This window comes from Archocentrus centrarchus, chromosome 13 (genome assembly GCF_007364275.1).
Source record: "Archocentrus centrarchus isolate MPI-CPG fArcCen1 chromosome 13, fArcCen1, whole genome shotgun sequence".
NCBI classification, from domain to species: domain Eukaryota; kingdom Metazoa; phylum Chordata; class Actinopteri; order Cichliformes; family Cichlidae; genus Archocentrus; species Archocentrus centrarchus.
The window spans coordinates 18,234,576-18,253,201 of NC_044358.1; the positions used below are offsets into that span (position 1 = coordinate 18,234,576).

General features: G+C 41.4%; 1 protein-coding gene across 2 annotated transcripts; it reads right to left on the reverse strand.

Annotated features, from left to right (window-relative positions):
* Positions 1–6,850: 6,850 nt before the first annotated feature.
* Positions 6,851–17,210, reverse strand: apbb1 (amyloid beta (A4) precursor protein-binding, family B, member 1 (Fe65)). Of its 2 annotated transcripts, XM_030743647.1 has the most exons (15): positions 17,058–17,210; positions 15,798–16,450; positions 15,183–15,388; positions 15,045–15,104; positions 13,425–13,504; positions 13,269–13,335; positions 12,850–12,996; positions 12,398–12,525; positions 11,605–11,610; positions 11,312–11,426; positions 11,114–11,198; positions 10,944–11,024; positions 10,731–10,846; positions 9,490–9,666; positions 6,851–9,297 (listed from the first exon to the last, which is right to left on the reverse strand). In XM_030743647.1, the coding sequence occupies exons 2-15, from the start codon at positions 16,426–16,428 to the stop codon at positions 9,142–9,144; spliced, it is 2,055 nt and encodes a 684-aa protein (XP_030599507.1). In that variant the 5' UTR covers positions 16,429–16,450; positions 17,058–17,210; the 3' UTR covers positions 6,851–9,141. The 2 variants fall into 2 exon arrangements, with proteins under 2 accessions (XP_030599507.1, XP_030599508.1); XM_030743648.1 differs by lacking the exon at positions 11,605–11,610.
* Positions 17,211–18,626: the final 1,416 nt, after the last annotated feature.

The following is an 18,626-nucleotide window of genomic DNA, read 5'->3' on the forward strand; positions in this document are numbered from 1 at the left end:
ACTTTATTGGGGTGGCAGCAGATAACTAAGAGGCTACCATCTTAGAACCCAGCCAGATAAAACTCAAACTGTCTGTGAGATGAGATACCACTAGGAGCAAGCAAGAAAAGATGATTTTTGTGGTCTGAGTGGACCGACCTTTCAACTCTACCAGGAGGAGAAAATAGAGTTGATGTTCGGGGGGGGGTGATAATGTCGAGCACAGAAACTAAAGCTTTATCTCTTTCACACGCTCATCTTAGCACACTCGGAAAGAAAACATTCATTTTGGATCTGCTAAATTTGGGCCCGCGTGACCGTTTTCCCTTCTTTCATCTTTTAGCTCGTTATGTTGCATATTTATCAAGTGACAGATTGCTTCCAGATTACAAAATGTGAATACGACCATCTGCAGACTGGAAAGCAATGTAACATTAGCAACATGTCATTTGTGTAGGCCGACTTTCAGACCATTTGGCTTTGATTGGATAATCGCTCTCACACTAACACTGTAATTACAGCCAGTAGTCTTTGAAATCCTGTGATTTAAGAGTAAATGCACAGCCGCAGTAAACAGAAGACTTGGCCGGGGGTATGGGGTGAAAAGTACAAAATTAAAAAAAATACATATCTCTGTTTTATAGATGAGTATTTAAAAGTAGAGAGTTACTTTGCCCCCCCTGTGGTGCTCACCAAAAGAAGTTGGAGGAAAAAGCAAAAAGAGAGGAGAGAAGAATGGTAAAAGCAGCTGAAATCACGGCACTTTGTATGCAGGGGACTGAAGCGTGCTGCACTTTTGAGTCAGTCAGGTAATGGGTGAAATTGTGTCTGCTGCACAGCTTATAAATCGCAGTGCTGGCAGTATTTATCTATGTCTCAGACAATCCTGCTGGGAGATGGGAACGGTGAAATGAGAATCAACAGCCTACTTCTCCTCCCCTCAGCTCCCGTCAGGTCATTTCACCCCCACAACCCTCTTCTTGAAAGCAACGTGTGAGAAGAAACTGATAAATATAAAGCAAGCTGCGAGCCGCCCGGCTCTGCCCCTCTGCCTTTTCACCGCAGCTCCTCAGGTCATTTTAATGTATTTTGTCCACTCATGAAGGGAACCTAACTAAACCGCCTTCTCTTGCCAAAATTCCCTGCCAAGTATTTGCTATGATGAAGAATTTATCCCTGTCCACCACTGCCACATTCAAGGCCATCATATCCTGTCCAACACTGTGTTTTTCGCTCAAACTCTGCATATTTCATCCCCCAAATCAGAAGCTTTTACACTCGGGCGATGGCCGCTGTGCTTTGTAATAAAACACGCAACTGAGCTATTTCTAGTTTCCCATCCAAGACAATTGCCCTTTGGCTTTGTCTCTAACAGTCAGACACAGTTAGAAAGGGATGCAATCAGACGGTCAGACGTGGGCATGAGGAAAAGGGTGAAGGGAGAGAAGAGGACGGGAACACGGGGAGGCGACAATAACACGCAATTTCAGGCCTTGTTGTAATTCCTCTCTCGTCTCGGTCCCAAGTGACGAGCAGCGAAGCCGCCCAGGATTCCAATCATTCCTGTTGTCAGATTGGTACCCCAAGTGAGACTGAGTTGATTGCTTGAACAAATTTGCAAAGTAACAACGCAATTTGATGCCTTCGGAGGGTTTTAGCGTCAGATTTGTGGCATCAGCGGAGAGAGTCGCAGGAGACCATGCTGGAAAGTTGTTGCGTTCTTTGAGAAAATTGTCGGCAACTAAATTAGTCTCACTGTTCGTGATTACGCGCGTAAGACACTAAGCTGTTTTATATCTGTGTGGACTCTGTGGGGTTTTTCTGCAACTAAAGGAGGCTGCGGGATTTTTTTTTTTTTTTTTAAATATCCTTGTTTGCTTTATTAAGATGAGAAGCCTGACTGAATCCCGTTCTTTGTACAGGGAATACAAAGCTGGAGTCAGCAGCAGCAAGCTTGGCTGTATCAAAGAGGAACAAAACTCACCTGCCTGCGCCTTTAATGTTTCATTTATAATTGTGTTTTAAGCTTGACTTTGACGGTTGTGTGTGTAGCCTCTGTGCACCTCCTCACAAATGTAATGCCTGTATGAAGGCTGAAAAAAAAATTCTCTTATCTTTAATACAAAACTTGAAAAGCCATTTCCACTGCAAACTTTCTGCTGAGTGCAGCCCCTGCAGTGAATGGAAGAACGAAAATGTGCCGGCTGCCAGGAAAACTCCTCTATTTGGCAAAGCGATAAGGGAGGCCTTCCAAATGGATCTTTATAGCACACACGAGATCAGGACAAAAACTAAAGAGATGGCATTTCAGCATAATGTTTGCTTTTATTTTTTAATATTTTATGGATCAAAGTGCACATTCTTTGGTGAGCTTCAGGGGTGGTAGCATTGGTTTGTGAATCCTTTCGGCCTTTTTTGGCCGTCTTGGTTCTTGCAAGAGCAAAGGGTGGATCTGACACAGAGGACATTGCATTGTCATACGGCAGAGACTTGTCGATCAAAGGTTAGTATACCCACATCATGCTGTGTTAAACCTTGAAACTAGCTACTGAGACCACAAACACACCAGTCAATTGTTTACTGAGGGCATAAATCAAGTCAAAAGCAGGGCCACTTGGATAAGGGGAAAAGGATGGATGGATGGATGGATGGAGTTGCACCCTGCTGGTCAGTAGAAGGAATGCAGGTTTAACACACTTCCACATGGCTGCGATCACAGGCATTTAAAAAAAAAAGAAAAAAAAAAGGACCACACCAGCTCTTCTGTTTCCCCATCATTATCCTAAGCTGAACCAATCAGCTGCTCGCTGTAGCTTCAAACAGTATTTATTAGAAATATGATAGCAGATCAATATTGATTTTCTCATTTAACTCTCAAGAAAGCAAATAATCGGGAAATAAAGCCTTCCAAACATTGTGTCCCCTAACACATCAGGGATGTTTCATCCTTGCGCATAATGAGACATGTCATTTTCCACTAACTCCAATCAATGAATATCAGAGCCCGAGGAACCCCAATCATCTCACTATATGAATATGAATTGGTTGCTGTTCAATCATCAAAGATTGCACTGACATGTTAGTGCACCAAATATAAGGACAATTCATTTCCAGTGTGACAGTTGCTATTCTTCATGGCGATTACCCTTTTATGAAGTTTGACATATTATAATAGATTGGAGGCAGCCAAGGTGTGCCAGAAAAGTATATTTGTCTTGGAATGAAAAGCAGTCCTTGAAAACAAAGAAACTGACGGAAAGATCAGATGAACGTTTGCCGTGGGGTGGCTGCGGCTCAGGAGCTAGAGCAGGTCACCTGCTAATCAGAAAGTTGATGGTTTGATCCCAGTCTGCAGGCCAAAGCATCAAGATACCAAACCCCAAGCTGCTCTCTAATGTGTTCATCAGAGTGTGAATGTTAGAGCACTGGCCCTGTGACAACCAGCCACATCTTAATACATAAATATCAGTAATTTGTTGGCACTCACACTTTTTATTTGTGTTTGTTTTACAACATTTTGACCTTAATGTTTACACTGTTTACTCTGACTCCCTCTCGTGCACACGTGCAAAAACTTTACTTTTCCTCGTGCAGGTTTTGAAGGTGACGTTGACATTTGTCGGTCTCAAAATACAAGGTGCATTTTGAGCCCCACTTGTTGGCTCAGGTTATGGTCTAGGTTAACATTGTCATGCATCACGTGCTGTAGCGCTGCACAGCCGGCAAAGGCAGCGGTTCCTGTTAGATTGCTGTGTACTGAACTGTTACCGAGCGACCGCTGAGCTGCTTGAATCGCTGGAAGACCACTGGAAAAACGATTATCCAGACACCAATGGGTGGCTGGCTGCTCCCACTGGCAAAGCAATCACTGTGTTATTTGGTAGAGAATGAATTACTGAACATTTTGAGATTTGATGCTTAATCCCCAAATGAATGGCTCGGGGTATTAAGGGACTGCACCACTGTTTGTGCGTTGCGCCTCTTTTGTCATTTATTCTCCCCAACCTGCCATTCCATGTTATTTTTTTTTTTTAAATCTGATATTATCTGGAGGTAGATGCAGGAACTGTTGGTTAAAACAGTGGTAGCATCAAAGTATAGTCCTCTCCTTTGCTTTGTTCTTTGTAGTTGATCCAACTCTGTGCCTTTACTCATCTCCTGTGGCCACGTTTGATTTGCTGTAGCCTTGACCAAGGCTCGGCACTCAGCAGTGTCACCCCTGATTAGTAAGAAGCACAGATCTCTACAGAGCCCTGCAGAGGGCAAAAGAAAAAAAGCCAAAAAAAAAAAAGCATCAGAGATCACAATGGGTAATCACTGTTAAAAAAGGGTGGGGGCTGCAGAGGATATGAGAATCTTTGTACAAAGAGGTGTACTCCAGCAATATGAATGAGTTGCAAAGGCTGTGCCCTGCAGGGATTTCTATCATCTCTCTCAGAACTTGATACCAGGTTGAAGACGAAGCTTGCACCAGCTCCTTTTATCTAGCCTGAGATTGGTGATTAGATTGAGGAGCCCGGCAGAGGAGACAAGTCCTCTCCTCCACACCAAGAGGAAAAGCAATGTTCCACAAGACTACACATTCATTACTCAAAATAAATCTCCATTAAACAAATGCCACAAGCATAATTAGGCTATAGGAATAATTATAATTGTGATTAGTTTCTCCACGGGCTGACCTATGTAAATTGTGATTGACACTCGGCAAATAACGAATGCATTACTCTGGCATCAGCGATACGCAGACACATACGGCAGCAGAATACTGAGGAAACAAAGGGACTGAGGGCACGGGTGGCTGTAAACATGCCTCCACTGCACATTCATAATCCAAGCTACACAAGGCTACAAACAACCAGTGTGTTTTGTATAAGGAATAACTCCTCAAAGAAATGATTACACACACAGCTGCAAATGCATCATACCACAACAGTCCTGCAACAAATCCAGCCCTTATGAGGGTGATGATCTGTATTTAGTTAAAGCTGTGCGCCTCTATTGAAATACACACTTCTCAGTTTGAAAGGATACAGAACAACTACAGCCCCATGGAGCAGTGATACTATACTGAGTTCAGTTTTTTCTGTACGGGAGGCAAAATAATTCGGAAAAAAACAGGAGTTTGGTGGGAGTAAACTTGGCATGTATTATGATCCAGAATAAGTCATTTTGACTCCATTAGAAGACAACATAAAGTTAAATTATGGACTAAATAAGGCAAACAGTGTGTATGCATCAGTGCCCTGACATTTAAGAATAAAAGGGATCACTTGATAAAAATGGTGAGATTCAAACCAACCCAAGCTGTGTCCCAGTTCCATACTATATACAGACTATATGCTATATCAGTGACATCACAGGAAGGACTGTGTATAATTCAAGAATTTGACACACTAGTTTTATACTGACACAAAATTGACAAATGTGTGTAATGTCAAAGGGGGGAAATACCAGTAAAATAAACGGGTCAATATTTCTTTCCAAAAATGTCTGTTATTTTTGTTTGGGAACAGCACTCCCCTATGGCAGCAGCCTCTCCCAGCAGGCCGGGATGCCCCGCAAAAACTGCTCAGGAACTTAAGGAGTGAGGCCAAGGTCTGGCCTCCAACTCCACCAAACCCAATCTGACCCAGCATCTGCTGAGGGTGGCCACAACGCAAGAAACTAAACGAGGGTTTGTGTGCTGCTGATCCCAGAGTTAAACTGAAATTGTAATACATTTCCCCAAAAAAAATAAAACCCTGCAAAATATTCTGGTTAAAGATTTGGCATTGATCATACAAAGAACAGGTATACTGCACTTTAATTGAAAACTATTTTTATGGTCTGAAGTGATCATCTCTGCAGACTGTAGTTATTTCTATTTCTAGTGCAATAACTGTTAAAGATATTAACTGCTATTACCCTTGTGTTTCCCTTAGGATGCACCCTTACATTTGCACATTTCTCTAAGTCAAATTTAAAAGAACTGGAGTATATCAAAGTATGATGGCATGATCTGCTGCAGAAATCGAGCCAGACTGCTTTAGTTTTAGCTCAGTGTCGCCGAGTGTAATTACCAAGAGATGGTAAAAGTCCACATGCACACTGACCAGATTGTGTCCTTTAGTGTTGCAGCCCATAAAAACCATAGTTTGTTTTTACAAATGCTTAAATACATGTGATGCAACAGTACAGCGGACGCCTGTAAACTTTGATACGTTTAATCTCCACAAACAGCAGTCAATCAGTTGCATAGCACAGGACTGCCCGTCTAGCTCTTCAAAAGGAAATTATTACAGCTCGAGCCGTCATCCACCCAACTGCTCCAGGATCCCGCTGGCAGGGGAGTCCAGATATTCGTGTGGAGATAGCAGAGCCTATTATTACCAGTCTGCAGCTGCTGAGGCTTCCACTTTGTGTGCACCTTTCATCTCCAAAGATATCTTTTAGGGAAACAATACCCAGCCCAACCCTTCCTTTTGAACTCACCAGGTGGGGGCAGTAGTGCTGATATATCAAGTGAACAGGTGACTGTTGGAGGGAGAAGGTGGTGTCTGGCGTTTTGTATCTTATCTCTGTTAATGCGCCATGTGACTGCTCTGCCAATACATATGGTAACACTAATGTCAGCAGCTTTATTATATATTCAAAAAGGGCCACCCTGCTTGCTTGTGGCTCTTTAAATTTTAATGGAACAGCTAAGAATGGCAGATAAAGCCACCGACAGAAAAAGAAAAAACATCCGGTGCTCCTACAACCAGAAACCAAAGGAGTCATTTTCAGGCTATAGACTCTAATCCTGCCCTTTGGAAACCAATTTCCCCAGAGACACTGGGCTTCACACAACCAGAAAAACTATGGCATTAAAAGACCACAAGATAAACAGTTATGATATGTTCACATTTATTGTGCAGTGACTTTTATATACATATATTTTATACACCTAATTTACATGAACAGAAATAAATTAATCTGCTAATGTTCTTTAACTCATCTGGCTTTAGTGTTGCCACTGACTGGACACAGCAATCTTTGAAGGAGAAAAAGCACAATAATTCCAAGTGACACATGAGTGACAAGGCAGTAATATGAGTCCATGTAGTCTTAATTTTCAGTAGTGTTATATTTTACACACATAAAGAAGCAGTTGGTAAGAGCTTTTGTGCTGTGAGTTTGAACGAGTGGAGAGGCCCGCCCTGAGCTTTGCTTCCACCACTGGATGAAGACAACCGAATGATTCAGAGATCTGCTCAAACGACACCGTCGCGCTTGTCTGAAGCGCCGACATTTGGCTTTATCTTTGAAATATCGATTACACGGTTTGTGGATGCAAATTCTTTAGTGCTAGTCTTCTGATTTTAGCTTTAAACCACTTTAAAATTAGTGTTATTCTGAAAGACTAAGTGATAAAACTATTAACTTCAGTTGTTAGCTTAAATCATTTTAAAAATGGCTTAATTTTAGGGGGTTTAACGTTCCATAAAATATATTTATATATCAATTCATTCAAATATATTTCATACATGATTTTAACTCTGGATCCCTTATACATTATTTGCTGTAAAACACATTTTTCAGACATCGTGGCCAAACAGATGCCCCCTAGTGTCCAAAACATCTCACAAACAGCATCTTTAACATTAAATGACTATTACTATTGTGCTACATACAGTATTGATCACTGACAAGACACAAAGATAAAATACAACTCGGTTTAGTAGTGTGTTCTTTATAAAAACTAAATCTAATCGAGCTAATGTGAAAACCATCTTAAATTGTGTACACTGTAGTGTGTGAAAACAATAAAAAATACATTAACTGGAGTGGCCAGGTACCCACACGCATTAAAGCCTGGCCTAGGAAAGAATAAAAATGTAAACCACGTAGAGACCGTCTCTAGGTTTCCCCATTTACACAAACTGAATACAGACATCAACTTGCTCTCAACTTTTCAGTCTGAAGGACCTGACAGGAAGTCTAACTTTCTACTGCTAGTTTATGATAAACACTGACACTATCTAGAGTGACATGCCTATGTAACACCAAACAACACATCAGTTCCAGCCTCCTCTTTCACCATACAGAAACACAAAGAATTTACAGGATACACTGATGGCTCTTAAGCACTACAATGCTGCAAGCAGCAAAAACTCTAAGCTATCAAAACATGCAGCTTGTGGTGAGTTTCTACAGTACTATTCAGTAGTTGTTGGTGGTAAACGGCTTTGAGAAAACCCAGAGTTTGTCATTTTTTTTATTACTATTATATCTATCATAATATAATGATTTTAAACATGGCTCTGTTGTTCCATTAGCCTCACTCAAAATTCAGACTCTCAACAAAGTGAACAAATAATCGCTTGGCAGCCATCTTATCACCACACTGTAGTGGAACATCTGATTATTGCACACTAGCGCTGAACTTGCAAATGTTCATGCAGAATGAATGAGAAACACACTCCACTCAAATCAGAGTTTGCTCGCTATGTGACAGATGACTGTAGGAGTTCTTTGGAAGACTAAAAATACATTGTTTGAGTCGGGGACATGATTACGTGGCGCATCACCGAGACATCTAAAAACTCTTGTGTTACAACCGAGAGTGAGAGGGAGAGCGAAAGGGGTGCTGTGACGTTTTAGAAAATTAGTTTGGGGTCCGACACCGACTGACGACGACTGGTTTACAGTACGGCCTTGAGACAGTAGAAAAGGAGGCGTGCCGGAGATGATAATCGCACTGAGGAGAACAAGGGGATGAAGCGCATTTCTGTGAGGGAATCGGTCAACCTCTTTTTCAAGCAAAGTCAAGCATAGCATTTAAAATATTATACATCCACATCCAACATTCATGGCATTGTTTTCTGTTAAAACACAAAAATATTAAAGACTCACAGAAGGAGTCCCAGCAAAGACAACAATTGATGCCAGGGGCTCATCTGTTTGGAGATGAGAGTTTAAAATTCTTGTATAAAGTAAAAGCCAAAAATAAATAAATAAATGCAATCTTTTCAGACACACGTTTTCCCCACAAACTACTCTGCACACTACAGACTAAGTGATGAGACAAGTCGTAAGGCGAAGAAGTGGCAGAAGGATGAAGAGAAGGACAAGTGAGAGTGAGAAGGGGGCTGTTGTGATGGGTCCCGTGTTTAAAGGACAGTGAATCATCTGCACTCCAGCTCACGGGGACTGAGATCCTGACCTGTAGCTCTTGAAGCTGCCCAGCAGACTCTGCACGCCTTTCTTGACGCGTCGAGCCACAGAGTCGGCGGGAGGAGTGGGCAGGCATGAGGCGAGGCTGGGTGGACGTGCATCCAGACATTTCTGGTAGCGAAGCTACAAAAAAGAAAACACACACACACACACACACACACACAGAGGTTAAAGGTTCCACACAGAAGACCCAACACTGGAATCTGTAAACAACTGTGATTCACAACTGTGCCAAATTATCTTCTGACTTCAGGGAAAAACATATCTTCATCAGATATCATGTCTTCAGCTTATGCACCGGTTTATGTGACTCACCATGCAGGCAGCCTGCACCGCCTCACTCAGACTGGCCGCATTGGGTTCGCACCAAAACATGTGACAGGTGAACTCCCGGGGACCCTCGGCCATGATGAACGCAAAGGTGTGGACGTCCTTTCCCACACCCATGAAAGACAAGAAACGCACCCTGCACTCTGACAGCACCTCCTCGTCCTGCAGGTGAAAAGTATCAACAGTTAAAGACACGTTTGAAATGTGGAAATCTTCTGCAGCCAACAGAAGCCTCCACACGAGGGGAAAATTAAAAACTTCCTTTGTGTTTCCATTAATTCATTCTGAACATCTGCTGATTTACTTGCTGATCTTGATTAACCATCAACATATTTGCATTCTTAATGAAGTTCTTGTATGTTGTTGTAAGTTCTTAAACTTACAGCAACATACAAGACGAGCTCAGAATAAAAAAGAAGTCAGAAAAAGAATACTAATTAAGTAAGTGGCTTTGTTTCCTTTGTTCAGTTTCTCCTTACAATGTAAATTTTTCAAGGTAATCTTAAAATTACAAAGTCCTAGTCAAAAAAAAAAAAAGAGGTCTGATATGAAAATCTATTTGATTTTGGATCCATTCCCAAAGGATTTTATCCTACAGAATCTGAAAATTATTTTATTTTATTTAATAACCCAAGTTTATTCTACAGGAAGGTTACTGTAAGTGACATTTCACAACCCACACTGTGGAAACCACTCCTATATCTCACAATACACCTGTAAAAATGTGTCAATCATATTTTTTTTCCCCACACTCAACATGTGAACTCTGACAAATAAAGCTTAGATGTAAAAAGTAGTGTAGGAATGATATTAATCCTGTGAGGTCCAAGTCGTCATGAGTGACGACCCCAGCCCTGACCCTGACCACAGCTCCAACCCTAACCCAAATGTTTTGGACAAAAGTAAAATGCACTTTTAAAAAAGCATCAACAGTCTTTGATGTGTGTCAGAAATATTTTTGGGCCCTGAGCACAAAAACAATTTAAAAAATAAATAAAATTAATTATTCTGCTAGCAGGGCGTTAGGTCTGGGGGTCATCATCGATGATTACTTCACCACACTGACTCACTCCAACTTAACAATTTTAAACCCCTGTATGCAAAGCTAAACATGAACATGTTAAACACACTGGTGAAATCCCAGGAAAGGGCCAACCGTGAAGATAATCAGCCCCTGACGTTAATTCCCCGTACTGTCCTGTCACGTTCAGACTGTTTTCTGTTACCTGTTGTGAAAGTATTGTGAGGGTGGCTGGTGCGACATTCACAAAGACAGGAGTCCAGTCATTTTTATCTCTGCCATTCATTGCTGCCTCTAGTGTTTCATTGATTATTTCCATACCTGACAAGAACACACAAGAGTGCATGACAAACACTGTCAACATGACAAAACAAAAGTATTTAACAAAACAGTTACAAATCTTAAGGTGTTTTCTTACCAACTGGTTTAGCCACAGGCTCACTGCCCAGGTAATAAACACGGAAGCGCTGGAAGAGTTCATTTTTTGGAGCAGGAAACTCTGTTAAGAAAGGAGGAAACATGATGTGATGTGACCTGTTCCTACCCTTTCATTAAGGAGGATATTTAAAGTGTCTAACTTTGCTTCACCTTCAACAGGGATGACCACAGGTTTGCCTGGGTCAGAGTTCAGCCTGCTCACCCCTGGCTTGGAGGCCTTTCTCTCCATCATTATCTGAAGTTAAAAATCAGGTAAAGAATATGTGTAAATTTTAACTAAAAACATTCTTAGCTCTTTATCAGCTGAGACTCTTTGAATTCATAATGACAAATCCAATAAAGGCTAACCTTTGAACACATCTCATGTAAGCTGGTGGCGATGTTCTTGGCAGGTGAGTCACAGCGGAAAACGTGACACTTCAGAACTTGGGTCAGGTTGTCTCGAGCCACATAAGCAAAATCCCTGCGTGTGAAATCAGGGGGAAAAGGTCTTATATATGTACTGAGTGGTTTATTAAATCTGCAAGACGGTTTTAATAAATACAAGCTTAACTGGACATAAAAGACTCTCACTCTCTCACACACGCAAATAACAAAATAACACAATAATTTTATTGTTTTTAAAAACCATTAATGTGTACCTTTCCCTGCTCGTGATTGAAAATGCAGCATGAAAGAAGAAAAAATATATAATTATTAAGAAGACAGGAGGCAATGTTATTAAAAATCCAGCAGAGGGCAGCAGCATGCTGTGAAACACACTGACCATGACTGCAGGGCTGTAAATTACTTTAACCATTAAATAAGCACTCAATAAGGTGACAGCAAAAACATTCAAATATGAGTAATAAGGCAGCTTGTCCAGTCAGAAGTTATGAAGAATATTCCATAACTCAAGCTAAAATTACATTTCAATGCAAGAATTCATCACAACACACAGCAAATATGGCAGCTCAGCAGTTCATTTGAAATAGAAGAGGGGTTCAATCTATATACAAATGTTGGCATCCACCAGATCAAGATATCAAGATAGTGAAAAATATTTCTAACCTTTTTTTTTTTTTTTAAAGTGGTGTTAAATTTACTCAAGCTTTAAATACAGTTCTGTTTATCACCATCGCACTTACATGCTCTCCAAAGGCCGATTTTAACCCAGGAAAAACCCTGGAGGTATTTTATTTCATATTTAAACTGCCTCATTAGAAACGCGCGCCCACTGAGCACCTCACACAAATTATGTGAGCTACATTTTACTAGAAAGAAAAAACCCTCCATGTTCAATTTAAAAAATAAGCTTATAAACAAAAAATACATTTTTTAAGTATAATAAAAAATAGCAGGCCAGTGACATTACATTTTTAGAAGCAGGCTTTAAGACTGTAGTTAAATACATTTTATAGTTGTGCCATTTTCAATTTGGCCTTAGCTACTGACCTGCCGTTGTCTCTGCCAACACCCCAAACACGGATGCTGCAGATGGGCTGAGCGTGAAGCAGAGTCTGGCCCAGAGGGTCGATCAACTTCATGGTGTCATTCTCCAGGACCATTACCATGTCTTTACCCTGTCACAACACACACGTGTTTTAGTATGAGCCGTCAGACTTAATACTTAGTTGTTTAACTTGTGCCACACATTAGAACAAGATTTAACTGTTACCCAAGCTACGTGAAGTATTGGTCTTAAATTCAAACATTAATTTATACATGGAAACAAAGCGTTTTCAGTCATTTTAAACCAAAACACATAAGATTAATTGCAGTTGGCACTAACCACTAAATACAAAAGTGTGTTTCTGCACCGCTTATTCAAAGATGTTCTTATCAAAATAAATATTACTGTCACAGCGATGTCTCTGTGTGTTTGTGTGTCATTAAAATTCTCTCACTTCTCCCCAGATCCCAGCGGTGTCGTGAAGGTTGTGTTTGTGGTAAGACAGCTGTCTGATGCAGTTGTTGACAGCGACACTACTTTTGCCGGGCGCCATGTCCTCCTCAGACATCTCAACCCAGCCCAGGGAGCGCACTGCGAAACACTGAAAGTACAAATGCGCTGCACATCAGTAAAAGCTTTATAAACAAAAAGACTTTTAAAAAATATTCTTTCAAGTGCAGGAAACCATTAATCTTCGTTTGGTTGGTATGTAGGTAGGTAAATAAATAATCAGTCCCCCAGTACATTTGATATGTCCTGGATGTCTGACAGCAGTTTGCAGCCAGTTGTCTGTGACAGCATTTCTAACATTCAAACTGAAACCCTCCAACTCTCAACATACTGAAGAAAGCAAAAATAAAGCACATGACTTACCTTAGTTTCTAAGTCTGTGCTGATTGGAGCAAGCTTTTCTTCTTCCTCAGACTGGGAGCAATTGTAACTACAATGGCAGAAAGATAAAGTTTAAAAAGTCAGGTGGCAATCTCCTAAAGTAACATTGACCAATCAGAAACCTTTAACGCCACATACTTCAAGTTGATAGATGCATAGCGTAGAGTTGCTCCTTCAAACTCCTTCAGACTTTGATCAGATGCAACTTCTCCCTCCTCCTGAAGACAAACAAACAGTTGACTTTACTCGGCTTATTTAAAGGAGACGATGTAAACTTGACTGGTTTCACATCCTGAAACATCAGACCAGCCATTTCCAAATTCGGCCCACTTAAAAACCAGAAAATCTTCACTCTAATCAAAATGCAAATGATGTATTTCCTTGAAAATGTTATTCAAAAAACATAACACACTGTTGGCTATAAATTGCTAATGCTGCCCAGTCATATGTAAAGTGCTAATGCCAACCCATTTGCCACTGGGACACAAACTTCAATACAAGCGCAATAAATCTAGGTCAGAGTACTGAGTCCATCCATCCATTTTTTTCCACTTAACTGAGGACAGAGTAATGAGTAATACCACAAAATAACCCCCCCCCTTACCATTTTTAATTTACTTTTTATATAAACAAATACATTTATATAAGTATGTAACTGCACATACTTGTGAGTAATTTCAAACTGAATTTCTGTTATTACTGTGCCCCACCTGCAGTACCTCTGCGGCCCACCAGGGGGCCCTGGTCCACACTTTGGGAACCACTGCATCAGACATTTTTAATTATGAGTAACCATGAGAAACAGACGACCACTATCATCATCATCATCATCATCATTATGTGTTGGCTTGGGGGTACAGTACCAGACAAAAGTTTGGACACACCCATTCATTTGAATGTACAGACAGGGCCATATTATCACAGTGCATATGTGCCTGTAGTTCTGCAAATTATGCAGTCATGTACAAAACCTTTGTAAGGATTAGAGATGTTCCTCGTGACTAATTTACTAGTATGGCCAAAGTGCTGTTATAATAAAGTCAGCGAACAAGTGTGTGAAGTTTGATGGGTCTGGCTTGAGCATCTATGGCGTGAATTTGAACATCCTACACGAGATCATTCTGGGGTTATTTCAGATTTTCAGAAAACTTGACCTCTGACCTTTACCTTCAGATCAAGGTCACTGAGATTCAAAGTCATCCGAGATTTTTAGTAGAAGCATCTATAGTGTGAATTTGAACATCCTAGGTCACATAATTCTCGTATTATGGCCAACATTTAAGTTTTTGTCAAACAGACACCAACACCGCAGACGCCAAGGCTAAGACGATACCCCGACTTTTTCTTAAAACCGCCAAGCTAAAAAAAAAAAAAAAGTGTATTTAAGAGTAACTTTAAACCATCGATCACATTCTCTAATAGATCTTATTTCAGATGTTGCTGAAATATGTGGCATAACACTGCACATCATCTAGGTCAATTCGCCAATTGTAAATAACATTACAAATGCTAGCAGCAGATTTCAATCATTGGGGGCCTAAGCATCCATATGGAGTACAACTGTCTTACTTTCCAACTTTTAAATTAATAAAATATGAATATGAAAAATTTGTTTAACTAAGTGATTGCAGCAATGTTTAATCTTCTAGTGGACAAGTCACACACACATCCTTATTAAATACACTCAAAAAATATTTCAGAACTTTTTGTTGGCTTCAGAATGGAGGTACATTCAATGACACTACAGCCATGGCTTACCTTCCACAGTTCCCCTTCACCAGCTCCTTCATCAGTGCTGGAAAGTTGAGCCCAAGATTCCTAGAAAAATGTGACACTGTCAGCTACAGTTTAACATGTCACTGCCTCTGTCAACCCAGTACGCTGGTTAGACCTCACCTCAGGTTCCTCGCAGGGTGTAGTTTCCAGGGACATTGTGGAGGACATCATGGAGTCACCAACTTTACCCATGGGTGAAGGAGGCTCCCACTGGGTGGTGCCTGTGGGGATGTGCCAGTAGTATGTGCCTGATGTATCTCGCACCCTCATCCATCCTGATGGCAGGTCTGTGTCCGTCTCAAAAGCACTGGAATCCCAGAAAGACTCTGAAAGGCAAGATTCAGTGGAGCAAGGTTAGTATAGGCAACAGCATCAACTAAAAGCTAAAACTGTGTGTGAAAATAAATATTGGTTAAAGGCTAAAACTAATACTGACATCAGTCAAATAATGGGTTCATATAAGTAATATAGCATGGTGTCACACAATCATGCCAAATTGAATGTAAATACAGATAATCCACTATGACAACAGTCTATCTTCTTTGCCAATATGATTAGAAGCCATAATTCTGCCATATTGCTTCTATTTTGAGTGTGTTGGTTCTTCCTGTTAGCTGCAGCATGGTCCTGATAAATGGAGACTACATTGTTCTGACTTTTTTAATGTATATCTGTACAAGCTGTAACATCCAGCTGCAACAAACAGCTGCCTAAGCCTCTCCTGCATCATTTTACCTCTGTTGCCATTTGGAGAGCTGTCAGCCGTGTTGTCCTGAGACAGTGCAGGCCAGCTAGACTCTTCATCGCTTGGTGTCCCGTTCATGTTGGAAAAGAGGAGGCAAGTATTTCTCCCCACTCTCTGACACTCCTCATTGATCTCTTCTTCTGCCAGTTTCTCTCCTCTGGTGCCGCCTGATGTATCCTCATCCTCTTCCAATTTATTTTCCTTCTCTTTATCATCCTCGTCTCTCTCTTTATCTTTCTCTTCTGTGGACTCCAGGGTGTCGATGAGTAGCGGCTCATTAAGGATGTTCTTGGACTCCTCCTGACTGAGACCAGGGGTCATTGCTTTTTTGGGAGACTTGGTCTGCTCCTCGTTACCCTGCTGATCTTCCTGAGTGGTGTTCTGGTGAGGGAAGTCTTCCTTGTTCCCATTCTGATTGATATTGCAGTTGTGGTCTTGGTCCTGCTGATTTTCGGCTACTTTTCGCAGCTGGTTTTGGCCTTCTTTTACCCACTTGGCATTGTTGCCGGTGGATTCCTGGTCGCACCAGTGGCTGCCGTCATTCAGCTTGTTCTTTAGCTCTTCCTCTTGCTTTTGTTTATTCACAACATATGTCATATCTTCATCATCATGACCACCCATGGTAACTGTCCATGTAGCTGCTCTGAGAGAGGGGAGCAGAAATACATTAGCATCGCCTTTAGCATACGGGTTAGCAGAGATTTAGCAGCAATTCTCATCAAACTTTATCAAATGTATAATGGTCGCTCGCTACAATTATGTAAATACATATATTAATTAAATATATATAAATATATCGCTGTTAAAAGGTATATTATCGTCGAAGTAATAACGTTTCAATCTGAGGAATGAAGTCTGTTTCTTGTTCGAGTATTCCGGGTTGGCCGTTTCAGTGCCAACTTTCACTGTTTGGGTTCTGACGAATGCGAAGCGCACTTCAGCAGCTTCTCCTTCCATTTGCCAACACGACCATTTTCTCTTTAGATAAACAAGCCCAGTAACGAGCCCGCATCAACCAGAGGTATTATTTTAGGTTCACTCACGGTCTTTTACTAGAACTCAGTTAAAACGGTGCTTTTATTTATTAGACGCCATAGCCGCAGCTGGAAATAACGGGCACCGTCCGCCATCACCAGTAACGACATCTTTGCTAGGCTAATGTTAGCTTGAAGGCTAGCTAGCTAACCTTTCCAAACTGCAAAATCAACGCAAGTGCAGCATCGCCGATTTAATCAACAATTCTGACTTACCAGCTCCGCCAAACCCCTATGTCGTCGAAATATGCTATACCGTGCGGACTAACTACATATTTCCACAGATCGTGAGGGCTCTCGCTCGGTTTCTAGGTGGTGTTTTCTGTCAGTGGGCTCGCCTGGTGATGGAGGGCGAACCTGCGTCACGGATTAACGTCATGGCCAGAGCCCACTGCTGCCGCTCAGGCGCGGAGCAGGAGAGGGCCTAATGAAGGAAAACTGGCACTGGGCTCTGTTTTTGGACATATTGATCCGGTGCTGAGCGGGGAGATCACAGCCCCAGGAGCCCAAAGAGTTAACGACCCCCGGTTTTATTCCTTAAATATAACTTATATAACAAAAACAAGCAAAATAAGACACAGAGGTATGCAAAAAACAATAACGAGGAGATAAAAATGACATTAAGAAGAATAGCTACAAATGGGTGCAGAAATACACAACGCTGAAGTGAAAAGTATTCGAAACATACAGGTGGAGACACACAAGAACCATTTCCTGCATTTGGGTATCTTAATTCTTGGGACTTTTTACATGTTTGTGTTTATGCATTATGGGCTGAACCATTAAATTATCTGTTTTTTAATAAGCCCAGTATTTATCTGTGACAGTGAAGCAAGGATTAACATCCTTGGGGCGAAAAAGTACTAAAACAACACTGTGAAATACTTTGCTGACTATTATTATTATTATTAGTAGTAGTAGTAAAAGCTTGAACAACATTTTTTGTCAGTTGTATTCAGGTGTTTCAGGTCTACTTAGATATTTTAAGCAATCCTATCACTACATGACCTGAGCTTTGTGACATCAGAAGCTGCTATCAGAAGATGGGTACACTGTAGTTATAAAGGGATGGACATGGTCAGCAGCAATGCTCAGATAGGCTGTGGAGTTTAAACAATGCTGTTGGTACTAAGGGGCCCAAAGTGTGCTAGGAAATGATCACCCACTCCATTGCACTTTCCTGTTCCTAGCTGACAGGAGTGGCCCCAGGCAGACCCGTCGCTATGGGCGGGCCCTAGGGGGCCGTGCCCGCCCACTGATACGCTTGGGCCCGCCCTGGCCCGCCCACCCAAGCCAGATCACTAATCAAGCTAATAATAGTGGTGCCCCCCTGTTGGACTTCATAAGCCCCCCTTAAGACTGAGATCTGGCGATGGGACTGGCCCCAGGTGTGGTCTTCTGCTGCTTTAGTCCATCGGCTTTATAGTTTGCTGCATGTTCAGAGATGCTCTTCTGCATACCTTGGTTGTAATGAATGGTTGAGTTATATGGCTCCAAGCAATTCTTCTCTGACCTCTGGCATCAACAAGGAATTTTCCCTGCTCACTGGATAGTTTCTCTTTTTTGGCCCATTCTCAGATGGATGTGTGACCAACTTATCTGTCACCAACAACCATGCCACATTCAAAGTCACTTAAATCACCTTTCTTCCTCATTCTGATGCTCAGTTAAGCAGGCTGTCTTGTCTACATGCCTAAATACATTAAATAGCTGTCATATGATTGGCAAAGACTTTTGTTAATATACTGTTGATAAAGTGCATGCTGAGTAGGACTGGTAACGGGA